This window comes from Podarcis pityusensis, assembly GCF_964106645.2.
Source record: "Podarcis pityusensis genome assembly, chromosome: 10".
NCBI classification, from domain to species: Eukaryota; Metazoa; Chordata; class Lepidosauria; order Squamata; family Lacertidae; genus Podarcis; species Podarcis pityusensis.
Genome location: NC_138035.1, coordinates 6523629 through 6551208, shown reverse-complemented (window position 1 = coordinate 6551208; position 27580 = coordinate 6523629). Strand labels below are relative to the sequence as shown.

The window sequence follows — 27580 nt, the reverse complement described above, 5'->3', positions numbered from 1 at the left end:
CAGGATTATTGTAATAACCTGCAGTTTTATAAGAGTATACATTTAAAGTAGATGAATAAATGAACAAGCTAAGTTCATTTGGATATGCAGAAGATATTAACAATAAATTTAAGGAACAGCAGAAAAGAGGGGGAAGGAAGTTCGAATTTTTGAAATGTTAAAATGATTGTAAAACCAGTGAAATATATAAACCCGAAAAGCATAAATAGAGAGAGAGAGAGAGAGAGATCAGCCTTGCTGGTAGCAATGGGCGCGGAACCGAATTTCCCCGGAACCAACTTTGCTTTGCCACCTTGAGGAGGCGCGGCGGAAGGTTTATAGCGAGGGACCAAGATGGCGGCGCCCAGCGCTACGGCAGCTGCCGCTGCTGCCCCGACGAACGAGGATGGCGATTCGGGGGGCAAGACGAAGTCGCCGGCCATCACGCCGCAGAAGATACGGGAGCTGATCGATGAGGGGATCGCTCCGGAGGAAAGCAGCCCGGAAGGGTGAGCGGGGAGCGGAGAGGAGCAGCCCAAGCCCGACGGCCCCATCCGCACCTAGAAACGGCCTGCGCGGCATCCGAGGCGGTTTCGTGCCGGAGGACCTCGCCTTCCCCTCGGTCTGCTGCAGGCCAGACGGCGACGGGCAAGCGGGATCCCAGGGCTGAGGAGAAGGAAGGGGTCCGGGATTGCACAGGATATAGAAACCTGGATTTGTTCAATGCATTTATACATCCTGCCTGCTTTCCTCCATGGTTCTCTCCTTCTTCCTTCCCATTTTTATCCTTGCAACAATTCTGTGAGGTGGGGTTAAAGATGAACCGTCCTGTGGGAATATTTTATTGTTGTTGTTGTTGTTATTATTATTATTATTATTATTATTATTATTATTTATACCCCGCCCATCTGGCTGGGTTTCCCCAGCCACTCTGGGCGGCTTCCAACAGAATATTAAACTACAATAACCTATTAAACATTAAAAGCTTCCCTAAACAAGGCTGCCTTCAGATCATAGCTGTCAACCTTCCCTTTTTTTGCGGGAAATTCCCTTATTCCAGCGCCGTTTCCCACTGCTTCCCGCTGCTATCCTGGACTGTTATATATCCCGTAGACTGTTCCCGGGACAGGTGAGGCTGCTGATCCCTTATTTTCAAATCTGAAAGTTGACAGCTATGCTTCAGATGTCTTCTAAAAGTCTGGTAGTTGTTGTCCTCTTTGACATCTGGTGGGAGGGCGTTCCACAGGCGCCACCACCGAGAAGCCCCTCTTCCTGGTTCCCTGTAGCTTGGCTTCTCACAGTGAGGGAACCGCCAGAAGGCCCTCAGCACTGGACTTCACTGGGAAGAACTACCCCCCTTGATCAAAGGGAAAACAGGAACATCCTGGGCATTATTCTGTTTCCAGCTGCTAGCTTAGGGGAGGCCCGCAGAGCAGGGCAGGTGTCCCCCGTTTGCTGCTCCCAGGACAGCTGTGGACTTAACATGTGGATGATAATGCTTTAGTTTGTATCGGGTGGGGAAACTTTTTCAGCCTGAGGGCAGCATTCCCTTCTAGGCCAGGTGTGCTGGCGTGGATGCTTGTTCCAGCAGTTGTCACCAAAGCAGCAGCTGCCTGTAAAAAGCAGTGTTACAAGCTGCTACAATGATACCTTACCTCAGTTCCCAACTGCTTCCGACTTCTGCTCATGCTAATATACACTATTGTCATAAGTGTGAGGAAATAAATGGGAATAGTTTTTTATTTTTTAAAAAACCCCTGTGCATGACCATGTTAATCGTGTGCCATTTGGTATGTTTGTATGGAAACTGAAAGATATTCTGAGTACTGACTGTGAAGATTGAATGGTTTTAACACATTTGATCCTGTGCTTTGCACTGTCATTGAGGTACAGTGGTACCTTGGTTTGCATACGTCTTGGTTTGCCCACGTTTTGGATAACAAACATGTGAAACCCGGAAGTGCGTGCCCAGGTTTGCAAACTTCTTTTGGATTACAACCCTTTTTTTATTATTATTACGAACAAACTTTTTTGGGAGGCCTCATTGGCGAAAGTGCGCCTTGGGTTACAATCTGTTTTGGTTTACAAACAGACCTCCGGAACGGATTATGGTTGTAAACCAAGGTACCACTGTATATTGGTTCAGTGGGCCAAGATTGCTGGTCTTCAACTGTTCAATTGTCGAAGCTTTATTTTGCTCTGGGTGGAGACATATTTGAGCTGATGAAAGACAGGAGTGAAATCAGTTCTTGCTGCTACCATGAACAGAAAATTGTCTTACTTTATTACCTCTTCCCTACATTTCAGAAAGGATTCGTCTGCTTTCCCTGAAGTAGCAAATGGATCTCCCCAGATTGACGAGCTGCCTTTTGAGGCCACCAGTAAAGAAGCCTACTTCAGCAGAGTGGAAACATTTACCATATCCTTTTCCCCTTGTTTCTGAGACAACTATATCGAGCAACTCCCCAGTAGTCAAGAGCAATATCAGCCACTGGGAATTTCCCCATTTTGTAATTTGGAAACTGCCAAATAGTGGGGATTCATAACAAGTCAAAATTGGGCATGTTCTGTAGGTCAGGTGAGTGAAGGTCTAAGTGAGAAGACAGTTCAGCAGTAGGGTGAGAATTGGGCTCAGAAAGGCAGAGGCTGGAAAACATACCGTATTTTTCGCTCTATAAGACGCACCAGACCACAAGACGCACCTAGTTTTTGGAGGAGGAAAACAAGAAAAAAAATATTCTGAATCTCAGAAGCCAGAACAGCAAGAGGGATCGCTGCGCAGTGAAAGCAGCAATCCCTCTTGCTGTTCTGGCTTCTGGGATAGCTGCGCAGCCTGCATTCGCTCCATAAGATGCACACACATTTCCCCTTACTTTTTAGGAGGGAAAAAGTGAGTCTTATAGAGCAAAAAATACGGTACTTCTAATTGGGAAGTTCTGGCATTTCATACTCATAGATGGAACTGGGATTGGTCCCACCTGAAAAAAATAGCTTATGTAGATTGGTTCTTCTGACTTGCAGACAATTTTATTTATTTTTTATTTTTTTTTTATCCCCAGCCAAGACCGGGCTCAGGGCAGCTAACATCAGGTATAAAAACAATTGATTAAAATACAACTTAAAAACAAGATTAAAATACTGTTTAAAATGCAGCCTCATTTCAGTGGAAGCCCAGATCAAAAACTGTTTGCTGGGAGAAAACGTCAAATCTTCACCAAGGCCAACTATCCAGACTGGTCCTTAGTGGGCCAGAAAAGCCAGGGAAGTCCCCAAATAGGGGTTCCATCACAGAAGGAAAGGGACCTGGAGGTGCTTTAGACAGCTGGGAAAGTTGGACAAAGTTTTAAATTCCATGGTAGGCCCTCGGAAGAGGAAACCTTTATCCTAAGCATAAGCAGTTGAGCTCCTTAACGCAAGCACTCTCTCAAGTGGGCAGGCAAACCCCACGAGTTGTCTCCTCTGATTTGTGCCAAGTATGGATGGACCAATATCGAGTGCGATATGTTGAAGTGTGCCAGCTGCCAGGCCTACCTCTGTGCCAGTCTACAGCTGGCTTTCGACTTCAGCAAGTGTAAGTGCCTTAGAGCCTCAAATCCTGACAGGGCCCAGTCTGTTAAAATCCAAAGGCAACCCTATGTAACAATTTGCACAATCTGTGATTTTCTGGGGCAACTGTGGAATGTGGACAGCTGTGAAAAAAGGCAAATTCAATGCTAGAGAACATTAGGAAATGAATTCCGGGGAGGGGCACACATTGCTTCCATGATGAGGGACTGGAATGCTTCTTAATACCAGTTGCTGGAAACTGCATGAAAAGTCTTCTACCAGCATCTCATTGGCTGCTCTTAGAACATTATGCTGGATTAGATGGACCATCAACCTGATCCATTGTGTTCTTCTTATGTTTAAGAACTCCCATCAGTCTTAAACAGCATGCTCAATGATCAGAGATGATTGGAGCTATAGTGCAACAACATCTGGAAGTCCAAAGGTTCCCAGTCCATGATTTATAGCATTTTCTTTACCCCTGCGCCTCTCATTTTGCTCCGCCCTGTTGGAATGGCTTCAGCTAGGTGATAGTTGGGGTCCCTAGTGAGTTCATGATGTGGGCAAGATTTGAATTAGAGGACTTCCCAGCCACCACTGTGCACCAGTTCCTGTTTGTCCCGAGCAATTAATAATAATAATAATAAATTTTTATTCATACCCCGCCCTTCCCGGTTCAGAAAACCGGGCTCAGGGCGGCTAGCAACAAATTTAAAACACTTAATTGATGCAACAAAAAAGAGCATAAAATACAGTATAAAACGTGAATAACAATAAATTCAGAATTCAAAAATCAATTTAGGGGGGGGAAATCCATCCAATAAACATTAGATGATCACCAGGGCTAGCTGGCTAAATTAGTCCTATTTGGGCCAGCGAGGAGACCAGGGGAGAATTAGCTGTGGGATCCCAGAGCGGGTAATCTTCATAAAAAGGGGAGGGGGAGGGAAGGGATTAGTCTGGAAGCACCTGCTGTTGTGGCAATGATGGCACTCGGTGAGTATGGACCCCTCAGAGAGAGTCCCATGTAAGAGCAGGTTATCAGCATAAAAAGCATTTGAACGAAACACTTGAGTTTGCCTGATGTGAGCTGCCGTCTGAAACAGTTGGGGAGGTGTCAGGTTCGGGACAGCTATTGAATGGGCGTGGTTACTTTAATAATAATGATAATAAGAAATTATTTATATCCCGCCCTCCCCAGCTGAAGCCGGGTTCAGAGCGGCTAACAACAGTAAAATGATAAAACATTCTAAAATCATTTCATTATAAAATTAATTCAACTCAAATTGATGGCAACCGTTAGGCTAAAGTTCTATGTGGATTACAGAAGGAGGGGGTCAGACTGAGTCCAGACCAAAGGCCTGGTGGAACAGCTCTGTCTTGCAGGCCCTGCGGAAAGATGTCAAGTCCCACAGGGCCCTGGTCTCTTGTGACAGAGCGTTCCACCAGATCGGAGCCGCAGCCGAACAAGCCCTGGCTCTGGTTGAGGCCAGCCTAACCTCTCTGTGGCCTGGGACTTTCAGGATGTTTTTATTTGAAGACGTAAGTTCCTCTGTGGGGCATACCAGGAGAGGCGGTCCCGTAGGTACGAGGGTCCTAGGCCGTATAGGGCTTTAAAGGTTAAAACCAGCACCTTGAACCTGATCCTGTACTCCACCGGGAGCCAGTGCAGCTGGTATAGCACCGGGTGAATGTGATCTCGCAGCGAAGACCTCGTAAGGAGTCTCGCTGCAGCATTCTGCACCCGCTGGAGTTTCTGGGTCAGTCTCAAGGGCAGCCCCACGTAGAGCGAGTTACAATAATCCAGTCTGGAGGTGACCGTTGCGTGGATCACAGTGGCTAGGTCAGGGCGAGAGAGATAAGGGGCCAACTGCTTAGCTTGGCGGAGATGGAAAAATGCCGCCTTTGTTGTAGCTGCAATCTGCGCCTCCATGGAAAGGGAGGTGTCGAAGATTATACCCAAACTCTTAACGGACGGTGCTGGCACTAATTGGGCCCCCGCAAGAGATGGGAGTTGCCCCCCCAATCCCATATCGTCCTGACCCAGCCAGAGGACCTCTGTCTTCAAAGGATTTAATTTCAACCGGCTCCCACGTAACCATCCAGCCACAGCCTCCAAACATCTGGTCAGTGTGTCTGGGGCCGAGTCAGGATGGCCATCCATCAACAGATAGAGTTGGGTGTCATCAGCATATTGATGGCAGCCCAGCCCAAAACTCTGGACAAGCTGGGCGAGGGGGCGCATAAAGATGTTGAAAAGCATCGGGGAGAGTATCGCACCCTGAGGCACTCCACACACCAAGGTGTGGCGCGATGACAGTCCCCCCCCCAAGCGCCACCCTCTGTCCCCGACCTTTGTCACTTAACCGATTTGAAAGGATTTTTCAAAGTGGCTCCTTTCCTCGGGAGACCGGGCATTCAGGAGGTATGTTTGCTTTCCAGACAAAGAGAGGTGCGTGGAGCTGAGGAAGGCTTTGTCAGCAGCTCACGAGAAGTTCTGCTTCTGGCCTGACAGCCCCTGCCCAGGTAAGCAGTGAGACGCTTTGCTGATGGTGAGAAAAAGGAGCGAGATCCTGCCAACAGGCGAAAACGTGTTTATTCTCCCAGGCATTTAGGCCATCAATAATGGTCTGCATTTGGGTGAATGCTTTTTGGTGTTCTGTCTTAAGCTGGTAATGGTAAAGGGACCCCTGACCATTAGGTCCAGTTGTGGCCGACTCTGGGGTTGTGGCGCTCATCTCGCTTTATTGGCTGAGGGAGCCGGTGTACAGCTTCCGGGTCATGTGGCCAGCATGACTAAGCCGCTTCTGGCGAGCCAGAGCAGAGCACGGAAACACTGTTTACCTTCCCACTGGAGCAGTACCTATTTATCTACTTGCACTTTGACGTGCTTTTGAACTGCTAGGTTGGCAGGAGCAGGGACCGAGCAACGGGAGCTCACCCCGTCACAGGGATTCGAACCGCCAACCTTCTGATCGGCAAGTCCTAGGCTCTGTGGTTTAACCCACAGCGGCTCCCGCGTCCCCTTAAGCTGGTAGTTTGGTTATTTTATCTTTTGGGGTGATTTCTGTGGATGAACACTTTAGTGTGTGTGTGTGTGTGTGTGTGTGTGTGTGTGTGTGTGTGTGTGCAAGCGTGCAATGTTTTAAAGGATCTTTTATTGTACACCATTTTGTGCTGGGGTTCTGTTCCTGTGCCCCAGTGTGCATTGGTGGGGCACATATAAACCCACCCCTGTTCTGCCCTCTTCTGGGTCCAAACGGACCCGTGCATCAGCAGTTGTGTGACAATTGGGACACACGCAAAATAGCCGCTGCCTGTCAATTGCCCTTGTCGATCGCTTTGTGATTTCTTTTTTCCCCCCAATTTTTTAAAATTAATTTTTCCACAATTATAACACTTATAACCTAACAAAAAACAAAAACAGAAAAGAAAGAAAAAACATACCAAAGGAAAAACCAGTACAGTACATTACAAGAGAAACATAACCAGAATCACAACATAAAAAAAGAAAAGAAAAATAATCTTAATCCCTTAAAACCCAACCTTGTTTACATATTAATTGACTTTCTCTACTCCCTCCCTTCTGAGTTTCCTTGTATTTAAATGTAACAGCTTTCCAATATCATTATTAAACAACGATATTCCAGTTGTAATCAAATTTATTCACTTTTCTTACTGTTCTAAGTCCCATTTATTTAATTAGATCCTAATTTAATCCTAGGCCTATTTGGTACTTTCAAGTAATTTCTAATTTTTTATATTGCAATATTTATTCAAATAGTCCTTACATTTCCTCCAATCTTCTTGATATTCCTCTTCTCTCTGGTCGCGGATTCTTCCAGTCAGGTCAGCTAGCTCCGAAAAGCCCATCATCTTCATCTGCCAATCTTCCACTGTTGGTAATTCTTGTGTTTTGCAATTTTTGGCTAGTGAAATTCGAGCAGCCATTGTGGCATACAAAAATAATTTAACATCTTTCTTGAGCAGTTCCAAACCTGTTATTCCAAGAAGAAAGGCCTCTGGTTTCTTAACAAATGTATATTTCAACATTTTTTTCAGTTCATTATAAATCTTCTCCCAGAAGTCCACCACACGCTTTGTGATTTCTTCTGGCTGTGTAAAGTCATGCATAAATTTAGGGGTGGGGGACCTCAGGCCTCGTGGCAGAATGTGGCCCTCTATGCCTCTCTATTTGGCCCTTGGGACTTCTCCCCAAGCCACACCTCTCTCCCATCCTTGCTCCACCCCTTCCTCAAGTGTATTTTGCCTAATTGGAAGGTAAGGTTTTTTTTAAAAAAAGGATATTTATTGAAATTTTTTTTAAAAAAATTACACATAAAAAAGACAAGACAGAAAAATAAAAATAAAAAATAAAACCATCATTCTCAAATTCTCCACTTTCAATACCTTCTTTCTTTGACCTCCTCCTCCTCCCTTTTCTTGTATCCTGATTAATAATAATCGCAGCAAATCCTTTCCATAATTCATAGTATTCTGTCATTACATTACCTTAATCTATTTTCATCTTATCTTATAGAAAACCTTAAAGTTTACAACTTAAATCTTATTTTTACCAACTTCTCCTAACCATAACATTCTTACCAAATTCTTTAGACATTTTTACAAGAGCCAAGTAATTTCATTTCAACATTTTTCTAGCATTCATCAATTTTATAGAACAATCCTAATGATAAAAAAAAGAAATAAACAATCCAATCTTCATCCAGCGTCCCTTCCTCCTGGTCCCGGGTTTTGTCAGTCCTTTTTATCCTATTAATCTAGCACATTAACCAGGTAATCTTATATCCGAGGCCCTCAAGTCTCTTCCATGTCCCTTCCGCAGCTCTTCTTCATATTTTCCTTTCATTCGTGGGAACTCCAGCTTGGTAATATTTTTGACCCTTTTCAACAAATCAGCCCCTTTTCCATAGTCCAGACTAGACTCCATGTGGTATTTAAAAACATGTTTCAGATTCCCTCCAAAATTGAGAGCCCCCACAGCTCCAAACATCTGACAGCCCATTGCCAGACTCGAAAAGTCCAAATCTCCCTGTATAGGGGGGTCTGTCCAACCCCCCATTTCCAAACCAAACCAAACTTTATATTTCCAAGTCTGGTTTTTTCCAAGTTCATTTGTCAAATCCAAAAATTTATGTTCCTGCTGGGCCGCAGCTCCCTCCGTCTCTGGCACCCAAGATTCAACAGCATCCTCTTCTCTCAGCGGTTATGTCATGGCACACTCCTGTTTTGATTCCTGGGTGGGCTCCATATAATTTCCCACTACCTGTTCAAAGGTTCTGGCCGCATTAGTCATGAAATCCGTCTTCTGGCTTAACTGATCCAATAGGGCATTTATTTTGCAGAGAGCACCCAACAGTGCTTCTGAAGACATTGTCCTGCAAGGTCACAAATCCTTTCCCACGGTTGTAATCTGTGGCAGCTGCAAGCTCCCAGGAATTAGTTACAATTTCACAGTCCCCCTCTAGGGGGAAATCTTCTGGTTGTTCTTTCTTTTAAAAACAATAGCAACAAAGTTTCTTTTTTAAGGTATTTTGTCCATATTTGTTCTTTTTAAAATGCGAAAGGAAACAATGGAATCACTATGTTTCTCTTCTTTTAACTATCTGTCAAAGACATTTGTTTCTGGTCAATGAGCTTCAAACGTCAATTCTGACACCCCGCTCCAGGATCAGGACGGTGGAAAATTACTTTGCTTTAAACTCACTTCTGCAGGTTTAAACAGCCCAAAAAAGATCCCCCTTCTTCTCCTGCTGCCGAAGGGGGGTTCAGCGATTTTAAATGATGAAAGCCAATCCTTTGAAAGTGATTTTTAAAGCTCTAGTTTACGTTGTCTTTGCTTTATTGTGGCTACAAGGAAACGGAAGGCTGACTTCCTGTTTAGACCTTCCCGTTTCAGTACCAAATTAAGGTAAATTTTTAAGTCCAAATTCCTTTCTATTTCGCCAGTTCTTATTTAAAGTCCAAATGTTCAATGTTCCAGTACTCACGGGTGGTTATTTTAGATGCCAAATTGTCCCAGGAAAAAGGCAGCGCTCTCCGGCAACAGCTATGCAGCTTCAATCCGCAGAAAAAGCGATTGACTCACAGCACCGTGCCACTTCCCCCTCTTCGCTTCGGAGCCCGTTAGTGGGTTCCTTTGTGGGTTGGGGGGGGCGCTAAGGGTGCCCGCCGAGTCCCACGGTCACAGGCTTCATCCGCCTGTGATTTCCAGAAGGGTCCCCGCTTCGCCGTAGCGGAAAAGACCCGTTTCACGCGGAGCTGGTCCCTCCAGTTCAGAGGGAGTCCGCCATTGCCGATGGCGCCACCCCGGAAGTCCTTGGAAGGTAAGGTGTGTGTGTGTGTGTGTGTAGGAGTGGTGCAGGAAAAACAACTTACTCCTTAACTTAAAGAAAACAAAAGAGATCATTGTGGACTTTAGGAAATGTAAATTGAACATTCAGCCACTTATTATTGAGGGGAAGTGCATGGAACAGGTCTCGGTGTTTTGATTCCTGGCAATGGAGTTGAGAGATGCCCTAACCTGGGGAGAAAACAGCAAAGACCTGATGAAGAGAGCACAGCAGAGGTTATATTTCCTGAGAATCCTCCGGAAAAATAATCTCTCAAAGGACCTGTTGATGGCATTTTACCATTGTATTGATGAGTGTGTATTAACTTATGGTCTGTGTGTGTGGTTTGGGAGCTGCACGGTCAGGGGAAAAACAATGCTGTCCAGGGTTGTGAAGACTGCAGAGTGAATAACTGGGTGCACTCTTCCCACCTTGGATCAAATCTACGCTTCCAGGTGTCATAAGAAAGCTGCAGAGATAGCGCAGGATAGTGCGCACCCTGGAAATTATCTCTTTCAGCTTCTGCCTTCTGGAAGAAGGTCCAGGGTTATAAAGACTAGGACTAGCTGCCTGAGAAACAGTTTCTACGCAAATGCAATTCTGGTTCTAAACGCAGCATAAGGGGTCTCTATAGTATAGTGTATTTTAAAATGGGGTTTCAGAGTTTTTAGGGGGGTTTGAATGTTTTATGGAGTTTTGTAGTAGTTTTACGTAGTTTTTCAATTTCATTGTTCCTCATGGGACAATGACAATAAAGATATCGTATATTGTATATCGTATCGTATATCGTGTGTGTGTGTGTGTAGAAACCTCTGGTTTTTGTATGACTGGAATAACCAGGTGGGTCCAGGGAATGATCAGTACTTCACTGGAGGAGTGGGACCTACTTTCCGCTTTCAATGAGCAAACAAAAATCTAAAAGCAAAGAGGTTTTTCCCAGCCCGGCTACCTGAGATGTTTAAATACGAGAGGCCCAGGAATGAACTTCAGCCCTTCTGTGTGCAGATCAGGAGCTCTGTCACTGAAGCTACAGATAATTGCTCAAAAGATAGATGTTCGTGCTGCTGCCCAGTATTTGAATTTGAACCTATGCCTCTGCTTGCACAAGTTGAGGGCAATTGCTAATTTTGCAGAGGTGACTGGGACACATTATTGTGTTCCCTGCAGGACCTGGCACTCTTGTGAGAATTCTAGATATAAGAGAAAGTATGTGTGGCATCTGGGACGCGGGTGGCGCTGTGGGTTAAACCACAGAGCCTAGGACTTGCCGATCAGAAGGTCGGCGGTTCGAATCCCCGCGACGGGGTGAGCTCCCGTTGCTCGGTCCCTGCTCCTGTCCACCTAGCAGTTCAAAAGCACGTCAAAGTGCAAGTAGATAAATAGGTACTGCTCTGGTGGGAAGGTAAACGGCATTTCCGTGCGCTGCTCTGGTTCGCCAGAAGCGGCTCCGTCATACTGGCCACGTGACCCGGAAGCTGTACTCCGGCTCCCTTGGCCAATAAAGCGAGATGAGCGCTGCAACCCCAGAGTCGGTCACGACTGGACCTAATGGTCAGGGGTCCCTTTACCTTTACCTTATGTGTGGCATGACTGAAAGCCTGAAAGGGAGCCAATGGGAAATGGCCAGAGAAGATTTCCCCATGGCTTTTGAGCATGCTGGAAGAAGTCATGAGAGGAGAAGGGTGGCGTCTGACCTGAAACTTGATTAAATGAGTCGCCACTGTCAAGCATTTTTGTTGACTGCTCTGCCTGCCCCACTGTTTGTTGGCCAGCTGTTCTTCAGACTGCTGTTTCTTCTGCCTTTTGATTAGATCGCTTTTCTGTCTTGCTGGTCGACGAGCCCCTTGCGCTTTTCAGCGACTTCCTGGAGCGCTTTCAGAGCCTCTGCCAGTTAGAACTTCAGCTGCCCACTCTGAAATCAGAAGATCTCAAAAGCATGGTAAGAGTTCTCAAGCGGCCTGCAACCCTGCCAGGGGTAGTGAGCCAAGCGGAGGGGAGAGTCCATGGGGTAAAGGACTCAAGCATCAATCTGAATTTTTAAATGAGGGACACTTGACCTATAACTCACCAGCTGGAGGTGATCTAACAAAATTCAAGTTTGCAACCCTCAGACGGGGTTTTAAAAAGGAGCCAAGATGTAGCCATGCCTTGAATGTCTGAGCTCAGTCCAGGAAGCATGAATTGTTGTTGTTGTTTAGTCGTTTAGTCGTGTCCGACTCTTCGTGACCCCCTGGACCAGAGCACGCCAGGCACTCCTGTCTTCCACTGCCTCCCGCAGTTTGGTCAAACTCATGCTGGTCTCTTCGAGAACACTGTCCCACCATCTTGTCCTCTGTCGTCCCCTTCTCCTTGCGCCTTCCATCTTTCCCAACATCGGGGTCTTTTCCAGGGAGTCTTCTCTTCTCATGAGGTAGCCAAAGTCTTGGAGCCTCAGCTTCAGGATCTGTCCTTCCAGTGAGCACTCAGGGCTGATTTCCTTCAGAATGGATCGGTTTGCTCTTCTTATAGTCCATGGGACTCTCAAGAGTCTCTCCCAGCACCAGAATTCAAAAGCATCCATTCTTCGGCGATCAGCCTTCTTTATGGTCCAGCTCTCACTTCCATACATCACTACTGGGAAAACCATAGCTTTTACTATACAGACCTTTGTTGGCAAGGTGATGTCTATAGGGGAGCGTAACTCATTTGGTGAGGGGGCACCAGATTTTGCCATCTCACAGGGCGCCACTGAAATTTGAGGCACCAAGGTCCGCCACTGCCCTGCTGGCACACGTTCACTGGTGATGCTGTACGGGGCTGCTGGGAGTTGGTGGTCCGCAACATCTGGGAGGCAGCAGGTTGGGGAATAATAATAATAATAATAATAATTCATTATTTATACCCCGCCCATCTGGCTAGGTTTCCCCAGCCACTCTGGGCGGCTTCTAACAGAATATTAAAATACTAAAACCTATTAAACATTAAAAGCTTCCCTGAACAGGGCTGCCTTCAGATGTCTTCTAAAAGTATGGTAGTTGTTTTTCTCTTTGACATCTGATGGGAGGGCGTTCCACAGGGCGGGCGCGACTGCCGAGAAGGCCCTCTGCCTGGTTCCCTGTAATTTGGCTTCTCGCAGCGAGGGAACCGCCAGAAGGCCCTCGGCGCTGGACCTCAGTGTCCGGGCAGAACGATGGGGGTGGAGACGCTCCTTCAGGTATACTGGGCCGAGGCCATTTAGGGCTTTCAAGGTCAACACCAACACTTTGAATTGTGCTTGGAAACGTACTGGGAGCCAAAGGCAAATGGGGCTTCCTGTGATTCATTGCCAAGTCAGCTGGGGCCAGGCAGGGCTGTGGGAGCGAGTCCTGATGGAGGGAACCCAAATTCTCAATTCCTCGTCCCTCCCAAAGAGGTGGAGGGTGAGCTTAGATTATCAGAGATCCCCACATTGATTTGTTGCTGTTGTTTTCTGGATCCTGTTGTAATTGCTTGCAGTGAAACCTTCCTGGCTTATATTTCCCTTCACTTACTTGAAAGCAGAGAGGCGGAACTACAGGGCTGCTACTTTCCCATCCCTAGGCTGAAGGGGTTATATCCAACGTAGTGCAAAGCAACACATTCCATTTATGCAAGGATTTCCACCTATGCAATGAAACTTGCACACCTACTAAATCTGGGGGGTCGTCTAACCCTCTGTAGCAGATTTGGGAAGAGTGCAAGTTGCAGGCGAGTTCCATGTCCGAATGGAAAACTTTGCACTTGGGTGTTTGTCGGGTGCCACCCAAGCTCTCAAAATCTCATGGAACATTGGCCTCGGACATAAGATTACCAGGTTAATGCGCTAGATTGATGGGGTAGAAAGGACTGACAAAACCCGAGACCAGGAGGAAGAGACGCTGCATGAAGATTGGAAGGGGAAATTTTTTTTTTTCCCATTAGGATTGTTGTATAAAATTGATGAATGTTAGAAAAATGCTGGAATGAAACTATTTGGCTTTAGTAAAAATGTTTAAAGAATTATGTAAGAATATTATGGTTATGAGAAATTGGTATAAATAAGATCTAAGTTTTAAGTGTTAAGGTCTATTATAGTAAAATAAGATTAAAATAGATTAAAGTAATGTAATGACAGAATATTATGAAAAATGGAAAGGATTTGCTGTGACAATTAACAACTAGGATACAAAAAAGGGAGGAGTGAGGAGGTCAGAGAAAGAAGGTACAGTGGTGCCCCGCAAGACGAATGCCTCGCAAGACAGAAAACTCGCTAGACGAAAGGGTTTTCCGTTTTTTGAGCTGCTTCGCAAGACGAATTTCCCTATGGGCTTGCTTCGCAAGACGAAAACGTCTTGCAAGTTTGTTTCCTTTTTCTTAACACCGTTAATACAGTGTTAAGACTTGACTTCGAGGAGCAACTCATAGAACGCAGTGTACATAGTAGCCTTTTTTGAGGTTTTTAAAGACTTTGGTGATTTTTGAAGCTTTTCCAAAACTTCTTTTGCAGCCATTTGGTAAGTTAAGCTTTTAAAACTTTTTTGGGGGGTTTTGGATTTTGGGTTGGGGTGTTTGGAATTCAAGGACTTGGTGTTGGGGAGGGGTTTGCAAGAATGTGGAAGCTTGTGTGTTTTTTTCCTGCATTTTTATGATTTTCTGTGACCATTGGGGCACTCTGCTGTTTTTTAAAAAAAATTCTGGATTTGAATTTCTGTGTGCTGGGTGGCTGGGGGAACAGTTGGGGAGGGGTTTGCAAGAATCTGGAAGCTTGTGTGTTTTTTTCTGCATTTTTATGATTTTCTGTGACCATTGGGCGACTCTGCTGTTTTTAAAAAAAAATTCTGGATTTGAATTTCTGTGTGCTGGGTGGCTGGGGGAACAGTTGGGGAGGGGTTTGCAAGAATCTGGAAGCTTGTGTTTTTTTTCTGCATTTTTATGATTTTCTGTGACCATTGGGCAACTCTGCTGTTTTTTAAAAAAAATTCTGGGTTTGAATTTTGAAATGCTCTTTACAGTATGTGTGACTTTAAAGAGCACTTAATAAACTCTTGTTGTACCAAATTTGGCTTTGTTTGGACTTTTTTTGACCATAGGAACCCATTAATTGATTTTCAATGCATTCCTATGGGATTTCGTGCTTCGCAAGACGAAAAATTCGCTAGACGAAAAAATTCACGGAACGAATTAATTTTGTCTTGCGAGGCACCACTGTAATGACAGTTAAGGATTTGAGAATATTGGATTTGTTTTTAAAAAGTTTGTGGCTTATTTTTGTCTTTTGATTGTGTTGTGTTATTTTTTGGATTTTGATTTTTATTAATTTGTACTGTTTGATTGTGGTTTGTTTTTCTTTTGTTTTTTCTTTTTCTTTTTCTTGTTTTTTTTTTCTTGTAATTTTAAAATTCTTAATAAATATCATTTAAAAAAAAAAAATCTCATGGAACATTGAAAGCTGCCTTCTACCAGGTCCAACTCTTTGTTCTCCCAGCCTTGGATTTTCCACCTGGGGGGGGAGAGAGGCTGCCACTGGGGACTAAGGGAGAGTGAAGTCTCTCTGACCCAACCTCTTTTCCATGAATGCCTGTTGGCATTTTTCTTCCTTCCTTTCTGGAGCTCCTGCATGAAACTGGAGAGATCTCTGCTCCCCAGTTCACTTTGGGATGTGTAGTGATCAGGTGGGATTGCTATGAGGAATTAAAACAAATATAGAGTAAGCCATCTGTGTCAGCAATGAAAGCATTGCGTTGACTGGGTTTAAACTATTTTGATATGATTCTTGATCAATCTACACCTCTGCATCCCTGTTCCATTTCTCTTTCTTCACCAGTCACGTACACAGCCCAGTTGCTTCGCCAGGCAGGCTCCTGGGCCATAAAGGTAGTGGGCAAGTTTCTTTGAAGTAGCCTTTCTGATATGTTAATCCCAGGATGTTAATCTTAGGGCCAGGAAACAGATCTCATATGAAGGTGATAGATCGCTGTCCTCCTAGCCATCCTTCTTATCATGTATATTGCTTGTTTATCACCTCCGGGGTTGCCAAATGCTCTCCTTTGTAGTTCTGTTCTTTGTTTACCCCAGAAATATGTGTGCTTAATTAGTTTTGGCAGTTTAACTTTTCCCCACGTGGGGTTTGTGGAAATGCTCAGAAGAAATCTGATTGGTTCTTACGAACACTCTGTAAAAAGTTCTTTTGTGAATAAAACGACCTGGGCCGAGGGGTAGAGAGACACAGACAGAGAGAGATTATCATACGCACGCTTCCCAGAGTCTTGCTGGTTCAAGCCTCTGTGTGTATTCTTATTAATCAGAGTTCAATCCTTTACTTTGGGAACGCCTCAGGGAAGAATGGGAGCTTTTCAGGTACAGAATCCCAAGTTTTCTAGGTAGCCAAACGGAGAAGGCAGGCATCTGCCTGTAGGGAGTGTGTTGACGTGGTTCCTTTGGCTTCCTAGGGATTGACTGAAGAGAAGATCAGCCACATCCTGCAGCTGATCGAGGAGGAAGCCGACTGCAAAACAGAGAGTGAGAAGACGCCAGTCAAACGTGCCTCAGACCTTCAGGTCCATGTCCCAGCCTGCATCTTGGCCCTCTGTGGATGGACTAGTAGGTATGTAGACAGAATCATGGAATTGTAGAATTGGAAGGGGACCGAGAGAGTCAACTAACCCGACCGCCTGCAGTGCAGGAAGCACAGCTAAAGAAATGCCTAAAATCTGTTTTAAAACCTCCGATGAAGGGCCATTCCAAACAGCTCTTACCACCAGAAGGTTCTCCCTGGTGTTTAGTCGGAATCTACTGTCTTGTAATTTGAATCCAGCAGAAAGCAAGCTTGCTCCACCTTTCACGTGACAGCCCTTCACATATATGAAGATGGCTATCATACCATCTCGGAGTCTTCTCTTCTGCAGGCTAAACATACCCAATCGAAAGATGTCTTTTTAAAAAAATTCGTCTTTATTAACTTAAAATATCATCTTACATATATATTACAAATAGTTACATCAAAATTAAACACAAAAATATAATAGAAAGAAGATAAAGGAAATAAAAATAAAAAGCAAAAAAGAGTTAACAATAAAAAATGAATATTGGTTATAACATCCTGTCTTTTCTAATACAGTGGTACCTCGGGTTAAGTACTTAATTCGTTCTGGAGGTCTGTTCTTAACCTGAAACTGTTCTTAACCTGAAGCACCACTTTAGCTAATGGGGCCTCCTGCTGCTGCTGCGCCGCCGGAGCAGAATTTCTGTTCTCATCCTGAAGCAAAGTTCTTAACCGGAGGTACTATTTCTGGGTTAGTGGAGTCTGTAACCTGAAGCGTATGTAACCCGAGGTACCACTGTAAAGTCTTCTGAAAGAAACCTCCAATCATTCTTGTTGTACTTTTCCTCTTGTCTTAATTTTATCGCACAGTTTGTTTTATAACTTTTCCTGTATATTTATTCCATTTGTTTATTATATGCAAGTACCATTCAGTCCTGCTAGGATAACATCATTATTACAATATAACCTTATATATTCTTTGAATAGTCTCCGTTCTCTGAATTTTTTTTGAAAGATGTCAGGCACATTCAGACATTCCCACGTTCCAGTCCCGTGACCCCTGCTCCTTCTGTACTAGGCAAGTTGTCCTGCAGCTGCCCTTGTCATCACCATCTGTCGCAGGGATGGAGAACCTGTGGCTCTCCAGATGTTGCTGTGCTTCCAAACATCTGGAGGGCGCTAGCTTGGGAAAGGTGAGCCTGGAGGGGCTTGGAAGCCCCAAGGCTTTGCAGATAGGGCTAAGCTGATGTATTGGTATGGATCACATTTCCTTTATCCCCTGATTTTAATTTTTGGTATTGATTTTTGTGTCCTCCCTCAGCCCTTCCTCTGGATCCGTCCATCTCCCCTTGATCACCTGCTGTCGCTGCATGAGGAAGGTGGGTCTGTGGGGTTTCCACCAGATCGAGTCGGCCATCCCTGAGATGGAGCCTCCCTCCAGCCTCACCAGCACTCCTCTCCCTTTTTCGGACGGGCGCACGGACAGAGTCCCCGCGGTGCCCACGTCCCCACGACGGATGATGACCCGTAGCCGGGACACGAGCTTCCCTCTGGGCTTTGAACAGGTCAGTCTTGTGGGGGGGGGCAAGTTACAGGTCTAAGCTGGAAGGGGCTTCCTTTCACATTGGGGCAGGGGCTCCTCTTTCAGATCCCTGCCCTGCTTGCATTTGAACCACCCGCAAAAATCTTTATTTGCCTTCTTGGGCTCTGTTTAGATTTTCTGGATCTCCTCCTGAGACTTTTAGAGTGTAATAAGGGACGCTGGTGGCGCTGTGGGTTAAACCACAGAGCCTAGGGCTTGCCGATCAGAAGGTCGGCGGTTCGAATCCCCGCGACGGGGTGAGCTCCCGTTGCTCGGTCCCAGCTCCTGCCAACCTAGCAGTTCAAAAGCACAAAGTGCAAGTAGATAAATAGGTACCGCTCCGGCGGGAAGGTAAACGGCGTTTCCGTGTGCTGCTGTAGTTCGCCAGAAGTGGCTTAGTCGTGCTGGCCACATGACCCGGAAGCTGTACGCCGGCTCCCTCGGCCAATAAACCAAGATGAGTGCCGCAACCGCAGAGTTGGTCACGACTGGACCTAATGGTCAGGGGTCCCTTTACCTTTACCTAAGATGCCATAAGAAAGATAGCGCAGGATAGTGCGCACCCCGGAAATGATCTCTTTCAGCTTCTGCCGTCTGGAAGAAGGTCCAGGGTTATAAAGACTAGGACTAGCCGCCTGAGAAACAGTTTCTATTCAAATGTGATTTTGGTTTTAAACGCAGTGTAAGGTAGTTTCTATGGGAGTATATTGTATTAATTATGGGGTATTAGAGTTTTTAGGGGGCTAACCAGGCTGGGATAGCTGGGACAGCAGGCTTGTTGGGTTTCGAATGTCTGATGTAGATTTTTTCAATTTCGTTGTTCTATATGGGACAATGACAATAAAGATTATCGTATCGTAAGGGTATGTTTCCCCTATCATAGAGTTGGAAGGCACTACAGTGGTACCTTGCTTTACAACCATAATCCGTTCTGGAGGTCCATTTGTAAACCAAAACAGATTGTAACCCAAGGCATGCTTTCGCCAATGGGACCTCCAAAAAAAGTTGTTTGTAACCCCCCCAAAAATGGGTTGTAATTAAAAAAAAAAGGTTGCAAACTGGGACACGCACTTCCGGGTTTGACGTGTTTGTAATCCAAAACGAATGCAAACCAAGACGTACACAAACCAAGGTACCGCTGTACAAGGGTTGTCCAGTTGAACCCGCTGCCATGCAAGAAGCACAGCTGAAAAATTCCTAACAGATGGCCATCTGGCCTCTGTTTAAATACCTCCAATGAAGGAGAGTCCGCTACCTTTAACAAAAGAATGCTGCATGCTAAAGTAACCCATAAAGGAAATCTGTGATCCATATAAATTAGGCAAGGTGGGAATATTCTGGTAGTATGGGCTTATTTCTACTGCTCTCATCTTTTCATTTCCCTTACTGCAAATCTACTGACCCTTTGTCTTTTTTAACTTGGTCTTCGTCTGTTGTCTCTGTCTTCGTTGTCTCTGTCTTCATCTCTGTCTTCATTGTCTCTGTCTTCATCTCTCTCTGTTATTCACTGCCTCTGTGTAGGAGTGGGATGGAGGGAGAATAGTTCCTGCCCCTCTGGGACCCCTTCTGAGTCCCACTCCTTGCTTTAATGCAGGGGGAGGGCACACCCAGCTAATCCCTCCTTCCCTTTCACAGCACGAGAAGAGCCCGTCCCCCGTGATCAGCCGCATGCGCAGCTGGGACAGCTCCAGCTCCAGCGAACGAGCCGAGGCAGAAGCAGCGAGCCCCACCACCCGCAGCCGTCCCGTCACCCGCAGCATGGGGCAAAGCGATGGCAGCCTGGGGGCAGAGGTCTCCTGCAGCCCTCACCGGAGGACCAAGCGGGCACGACTGTGCTCCACAAGCAGCTCGGTGAGTGCTTGGCAGGGGGAATGGAGAAGGAGGAGGAAGAATAATAAGCCAACCCTTCAAAGAGACAGAAGATTTTAGGAAGGAGAAAACATAAACTAGAACAGGGGTCAGCAAACTTTTTCAGCAGGGGGCCGGTCCACTGACCCTCAGACCTTGTGGGGGGCTGGACTACAGTGTTGACGGAAGTAAAAAATATTGTATAAGATGTGAAGATATGTTGTATGACTGTTGGAACTGATATGTTAAAAAATTAATAAAAATGTATATATAAAAAATAATAATAAATTCCCAACTCCTCTGTCTCTCTCAGGATTCATCTATCCGGAGCTTCTTTGACCCCATTTCCCAGCACCGCGACTGGTGCCCGTGGGTCAACGTGATGAAGGATCCTGTGAGCTCTGGAGGGACCCAACAGGAGGAGAAGGAAGACCTCGGCTGGCAGGTCACCCTGAAGGCCCTCTTGGCTTCTAGGCTGTCCGACCGGCCTGTGGATGTGGAGTCAGAGGTGAGAACCTGCCGCCCAGTGCCCGTGGCATGCTAGGCGCTGTACAGAACAAGGAAAGCCCTTTTTCGCACAGCGTGTGGTTAGCCTGTGGAACTCCCTAACACAGGAGGCAGGGGTGGGCACAAACCTAGATGGCTTTATTTATTTATTCCCCCCCCCCAATTATTCATTTTATAACACAAATAAAGAACACAAACAGAAAAAAAACAATACACACAAATTCTTGTCATATCCTTATTTTTCTAACCATTAAGTGGGCTTCCCCAAGTCCCACCTATCTGATTTTCATTTTACTTCATCTTTAGCAGTTTACATATATCATAGTTTCTAACCATCTTTTTTTATCACACTTAAAATAACTTCACATTTTATCACTTACAAATAATACTATTTTAAAGTACACGATCTACTACTTCTAACCCTACAGCCTATATCCACTTCCAAAGCTATTCCAAGATTTAAATATTAACATATTTTTTCAAATATTCCTTAAACTTCTTCCAATCTTCTTCCACTGTCTCTTCTCTCTGGTCTTGGAGTCTCCCAGTCAGTTCGGCAAGTTCCATATAATCCATCATCTTCATCTGCTGTTCTTCTATAGCTGGTAAATCTTGTTTCTTCCAATTCTTTGCTAGCAATATTCTCGCAGCTGTTGTGGCATACCAAAAAAAGTAACATCCTTTTTGGGGATTTCACCCCCCACTATACCAAGTAAAAAGGCTTCTGGATTTTTAATAAATGTGTTTTTCAACACTTTTTTCAGTTCATTATAAATCCTTTCCCAGAAGTCTTTTACCTTGGGGCAAGTCCACCACACGTGGTGAAAGGTTCCTTCTTTTTCTTTACACTTCCTGTATTTATTATCATGAGTATGATACCTTTTTGCTAACTTCACTGGTGAAGCCTAGATGGCTTTAAAAGAGGATTCAACAAATTCGTGGAAGGGGAGAGGGCTATCGAGCGGCAGGCCATTGGTGGCCATTCGGTTCTTCTGAAAACGAGTTGGTGGAAGCCACAGGAGGGGAGAGGGTTCTGTGGGGTTTCCCACTAAAGGTATCTCGTTGGCTCCTGTGAGAACAGGGTGCTGGACTAGATGGTCCGCAGCCCTGTTTGTTGTTGTTTAGTCGTGTCCGACTCTTCGTGACCCCCTGGACCAGAGCACACCAGGCACTGCTGTCTTCCACTGCCTCCCGCAGTTTGGTCAAACTGTTTAGGGACGCTTTTAATACTGGATGAATCATTGTATTTTTTAAATAATAATAATAATAATGATAATATTTTATTTATATCCTGCCCTCCCCAGCCAAAGCTGGGCTCAGAGCGGCTAACAACAGTAAAAATAGCACAGTTTGCATAAAATCACAGTCAGTTAATTGAAATCCATTCTAAAATCAATTCTGAATCAAATTAATGGCAACCATTGGGCTAGAGTTCTATGAGGATTACCGAAGGAGAGGGTCAGACTGTGCCTTGGCCAAAGGCCTGGTGGAACAGCTCTGTCTTGCAGGGCCTGCGGAAAGATGTCAAGTACCGCAGGGCCCTAGTCTCTTGTGACAGAGCGTTCCACCAGATCGGGGCCATGAAAAAGCCCTGGCTCTGGTTGAGGCCAGCCTAACCTCCCTGTGGCCCGGGACCTCCAAGATGTTTTTATTTGTGGAGCTTAAGGTCCTCCATGGGACATACCAGGAGAGGCGGTCCCGTAGGTACGAGGGTCCTAGGTTGCATAGGGCTTTAAAGGTCAAAACCAGCACCTTAAACCTGGCCCTGTACTCCACCGGGAGCCAGTGCAGCTGGTATAGCAGCGGGTGAATGTGATCCTGCGGCGAGGACCCCGTAAGGAGTCTCACCGCGGCATTCTGCACCCGCTGGAGTTTCTGGGTCAGTCTCAAGGGCAGCCCCACGTTGAGTGAGTTACAATAATCAAGTCTGGAGGTGACCGTCGCGTGGATCACAGTGGCAAGGTCAGGGTGAGAGAGGTAAGGAGAGGTAATATTCTGCTGGAAGCCGCCCAGAGTGGCTGGGGAAACCCAGCCAGATGAGCGGGGTATAAATAATAAATTATTATTATTATTATTATTATTATTATTAGCCGGATTTAGCAGGCTCTTTTTTAAAATAATTATATTTATTACTTTCCAACAATTTGAACATACATAGAAAAAGAAAATAAACAATACAATACAATACAATACAATACAAAAACAATACCTAACACTAAACTAACAAAAACAATTTAAACTAAGAAAACAAAACAAAAACAATTTAAAACACATCACATAATTTCAATCTTTCATTCCCTTATTTCCACGACCTCCTCACACCTCCCTTTTTGTATTCCACTTCTATTTGGTTGTTTCAGCAATTCCTTTCCATCTTCCTCTGCTTTCCATCCTATAGTTATCTTAACACATTTTAACCTTATTTTTCCCTTTAATTCTCTGTTAATCCATTTATGCTTAATTCCTTATAACATTTCGACTGAAGCCTATGACTTCATTCCAACATTTTTCTAACATTCATTAATTTTACAATATCTCTGTAAATAGTCTTTAAACTTTTTCCAATCTTCTTCCACCGACTCTTCTCCCTGGTCTCGGATTCTGCCAGTCATTTCCGCCAATTCCATGTAGTCCATCAACTCTTCTTATGAAGTACATTTGTGGCTGTTGGAGGTCCCATCCTTCCTCCAACCTGGGGGCCTTTGGAGCTGTTGGACTACAACTCCCAGAAGCCCTTGCTAGCACTAGCTGGTGTGCCCAATCCCAGTGTAAGGCACATGTGTCTGAATAGCTTACAAAAGGCCCTGGTGGATCTTTTCGGAGATCCTGTCTAACTCTCAACTTGATGCAAGGAATCCAAAGCAGCCCTAAAAGGCACCCCCTCCCATTTCTCTGCTTGATGTCATCCAAAAGGAGACAGGATGTTTCCCTCCCTTTGCTGGGGTTCCCCAAACATTGGGGAAGTTCACTGATCCCGGATGAGCTTATAACGTTGTCCTCGCCCCCTAGCTAGAATGCATAGGAATGCAAATGAAATAAAATCAAGAGCTGGTACAGTCATACCAGCGTCATACCAGCGTGGAACGCTCTGTCACAGGAGACTAGGGCCCTGCGGGACCTGACATCTTTCCGCAAGGCCTGCAAGACAGAGTTGTTCCACCAGGCCTTTGGTCAGGGCCCAGCCTGACTCCCTCCTCTGGCAACCTGCACAGAACTTTGCTTAACGGTTGCCATTAATTTGATTTTAATTAATTTTTATAATGAAATGTTTTTAGAATGTTGAATTATTTGATTGTTTGATTATTTGATTGTTGTTAGCCGCCCTGAGCCCGGCTTTGGCTGGGGAGGGCGGGATATAAATAAAAATTATTATTATTATTATTATTATTATTATTATTATTATTATACCTCTTGTTATGTTTGCTTCAGGTTAAATCTTTTCAGGTTGCGTCCTGCGGCGACCCGGAAGTACTGGAAAGTGTTACTTTCGGGTTTCACCGCTCGCGCATGCGCAGACGCTCAAAATGACATCAGGCGCATGCGTAGAAGCGGCAAATCACGACGCGCGCAGGTGCGGGTTGTGTTCTGCTCATGTTACGAACGGGGCTCCGGAATGGATCCTGTTCGCAACCAGAGGTACCACTGTATATGATCAGCGTTTATCCATCATTACTAGGAATCATAAAATGTCAAAAAAGAAGAAAAAGGAATACCGTTCTCTGAAAACAGCTTCTTACATACAGAGGTTTGGGTAGTGCACTCTGTACATTCATTTTATTAGTAAATTAATTGCGGCATTTACATCCCGCCTTTTCCTCCAAGGAGCTCAAAGTGGCGTGAACGCTTCTCCGCCTCTTCATTTAATCCCCACAACCACCCTGTGGGGTAGGTTAGGCCGAGAGGCAGGGACTGGCCCAAGGCCACCCAATGAGCTTCATGCCCATGCCTTTGATTTCTGATGCCCATCGTTCCAAATTAAATTTATGCACTGCCCCTCATAACCTTTTCCACCCCTGTAGAGCCCCATCAACCTCAGGAGAGGTCAGTATCCACCTCTTTGAGAAACCCAGCGGACTGGTTCCATTGTGGAACTGCTCTGACCATTGAGTTTCTCTCGGTGTTCACCCAGAATCTGTCCTCCTGGAACTTCAGCCCGTGAGATCTGGTCCTTTGCCCTGTGGGGCGGCAGAGAACAAAGTCTTTGCCCTGTTCTTTCTGCAGGGATTTGAGGAAGGTTTCATGTGTCCATCCGTCCCCAACACACCTCAGCCTTCCGGTAAAATGTACAGTGGTACCTCGGGTTAAGTACTTAATTCGTTCCGGAGGTCCGTTCTTAACCTGAAACTGTTCTTAACCTGAAGCACCACTTTATCTAATGGGGCCTCCTGCTGCCGCAGCACCGCCAGAGCACGATTTCTGTTCTCATCCTGAAGCAAAGTTCTTAACCCGAGGTACTATTTCTGGGTTAGCGGAGTCTGTAATCTGAAGGGTCTGTAACCTGAAGCGTCTGTAACCCAAGGTACCACTGTATCTGACTTCTATAAGACACCTGAAGGCAGCCCTGTTTAGGGAAGTTTTTAAAATTTGATGAATTATTGTACAGTGGTACCTCGGGTTAAGTATTTAATTCGTTCCGGAGGTCCGTACTTAACCAGAAACTGTTCTTAACCTGAAGCTCTACTTTAGCTAATGGGGCCTCCTGCTGCTGCTGCGCTGCCGGAGCACAATTTCTGTTCTCATCCTGAAGCAAAGTTCTTAACCTGAAGCACTATTTCTGGGTTAGCGGAGTCTGTAACCTGAAGCGTATGTAACTCGAGGTAACACTGTAGTCCGTTCCTACATCCTTCCCTCCTTTGAGTTGTTCCCCACGCCCCTGCCAATATTTATTATCATCTTCTGAACCCATTCAAAGTTGTCTACAAGAGCATCCGCCAACCTGAGTTTTGGACTACAACTCCCAGCTGTGCTGGTTGAGACTGCCGGGAGCTATAGTTTCTGCTTGCGAGATGGAACGATTCCCCTAAACGCCCCCTGCTCACCATTTTGGGGGTTCTCCTGACACACACCCCCAAGATCTAATTTGGGGGGTAAGGGAAAGCCTCATTGCTCCAGGGCTTTTGCTGACAGGGTTTGTTCAGGCAAATTCCACCTGTGGAAACTACTAGTAACGCAGCCTGAAATTAGAATCATAGAATCACAGAATCATAGAGTTGGAAGAGACCACAAGGGCCATCGAGTCCAACCCCCTGCCAAGCAGGAAACACCATCAGAGCACTCCTGACATATGGTTGTCAAGCCTCTGCTTAAAGACCTCCAAAGAAGGAGACTCCACCACACTCCTGGGCAGCAAATTCCACTGTCGAACAGCTCTTGCTGTCAGGAAGTTCTTCCTAATGTTTAGGTGGAATCTTCTTTCTTGTAGTTTGGATCCATTGCTCCGTGTCCTCTTCTCTGGAGCAGCAGAAAACAACCTTTCTCCCTCCTCTATGTGACATCCTTTTATATATTTGAACATGGCTATCATATCACCCCTTAACCTCCTCTTCTCCAGGCTAAACATGCCCAGCTCTCTTAGCCGTTCCTCATAAGGCATCGTTTCCAGGCCTTTGACCATTTTGGTTGCCCTCCTCTGGACACGTTCCAGTTTGTCAATGTCCTTCTTGAACTGTGGTGCCCAGAACTGGACACAGTACTCCAGGTGAGGTCTGACCAGAGCAGAATACCGTGGCACTATTACTTCCCTTGATCTAGATGCTATACTCCTATTGATGCAGCCCAGAATTGCATTGGCTTTTTTAGCTGCCGCGTCACACTGTTGGCTCATGTCAAGTTTGTGGTCAACCAAGACTCCTATATCCTTTTCATATGTACTGCTCTCAAGCCAGGTGTCCCCCATCTTGTATTTGTGCCTCTCATTTTTTTTGCCCAAGTGCAATACTTTACATTTCTCCCTGTTAAAATTCATCTTGTTTGTTTTGGCCCAGTTCTCTAATCTGTCAAGGTCGTTTTGAAGTGTGATCCTGTCCTCTGGGGTGTTAGCCACCCCTCCCAGTTTGGTGTCATCTGCAGATTTGATCAGATTTGATCATTGGCCATTTTTGCTGCAGCCTCACATTGCTGCCTCCAGAGATAACACTACACGTTTTTGCCTGCGCTCATGTGAATGCTTAAGTTTGTCTCTCCTTCCTCTACAGAACCTCTCTGTGAAATCCCGCAAGGTGTTCCAGATCTTCCGGCAATGGGAAGCTCCCTGTTCCTCCTGAGAACTTCCGGCCTTTGACAGCATTGTGGAAAGGAACCCGCTAAGCATAATGGATGGAATTCTCTCTCTCTCTGTTTGTTATCAATGGAAAAAGACTTATTATTTGCACTGGTGGCAAGGCTGTCCCGGGAAAACTTGCCTTCTCTCCAAACTTGTAAGCCGGAGTAATCCTCAAGGGCAGCAACCGGCTAACAATGGGAAGAAGACACGTCAATTGCAGCCACGGGGAGCCATTTTTTCCTATGCCTTCTTAGGGTTTACATGATGGTTTCCTGAATCCTTTGCACTGGTTCCCAACTCCCTGGGCGATTCTCCATCTTAGATGGAGCTGAATTTCCCTGATGTGCCCCTGGCTTGAATTGAACTGAGAGAAGATGGGTGAGATGGCCCACTTTGATGTGGCAGATTTGGGTACGTCTCAGCTACAGAATTCAATTGGTTTTGCAGTTGAGGCTCACTGCCCTCCTGCTGCAAGGGATCCTGGGAGCTGTAGTTCTGCAAGGGGCCTAGGGCTATCCGACCAACCATTCTCAGCCCCTGCACAAAAACTACAACTTCCTGCCATCTTTTTTTGGGGGGGGAGCCATGCTATTTAAATGACTTTAAAACCAATTTAAGTTTGCAACGTCAATGTGGCTCTCGTGTTGAGTTTTGTACCCAGGCTGAGGTCTGGAGAACTTGACATTAATAAAACATTTTGCTGTCTTTTTTTTATTATCATAACTTCGCTCAGATTTCCATTTGCGTGTGAGACTGCCAGGAGCCACAGGCATTCTCTACCAAATAGCTTTTTGTTCCTTATCAGCCTAAATTGTACAATCTGGACGGCCAAAGAATTCACTTGGGGTGGGATGCATTTATGAAGATCATGCGTTCCTGTCTAGTAAGAGTGAAGAACTCTCCTTGGCTCCATGGGCCAGATTTTTATCTCCCTCAAACAGCTGAGCCAGAAGGCTTTGGTTCTACCGCCAAAGCCTGGTTTCTCT

The 27580-nt window shown here is 45.5% G+C and overlaps 1 protein-coding gene across 1 annotated transcript; it reads left to right on the top strand.

Annotated features, from left to right (window-relative positions):
- The first annotated feature begins 315 nt into the window (after positions 1 to 315).
- On the top strand, positions 316 to 27299 carry ZC3HC1 (zinc finger C3HC-type containing 1). The gene is made up of 10 exons (XM_081023058.1): positions 316 to 488; positions 2287 to 2398; positions 3400 to 3550; positions 5968 to 6051; positions 11690 to 11817; positions 16304 to 16458; positions 17717 to 17960; positions 19613 to 19828; positions 20139 to 20333; positions 26527 to 27299. Exons 1-10 carry the CDS (start codon positions 334 to 336, stop codon positions 26593 to 26595), a joined length of 1509 nt encoding a protein of 502 aa, XP_080879184.1. The 5' UTR covers positions 316 to 333; the 3' UTR covers positions 26596 to 27299.
- The last annotated feature ends 281 nt before the right edge of the window (positions 27300 to 27580 follow it).

Bases quoted from the DNA above. Each gene is read 5' to 3' on its own strand.
- ZC3HC1 (XM_081023058.1), top strand. From the start codon at position 334: ATGGCGGCGCCCAGCGCTACGGCAGCTGCCGCTGCTGCCCCGACGAAC. The intron at 6,052-11,689 runs GTAAGCAGTGAG...CCTTTTGATTAG, and splicing joins GCCTGACAGCCCCTGCCCAG to ATCGCTTTTCTGTCTTGCTG. The intron at 19,829-20,138 runs GTGAGTGCTTGG...TGTCTCTCTCAG, and splicing joins TGTGCTCCACAAGCAGCTCG to GATTCATCTATCCGGAGCTT.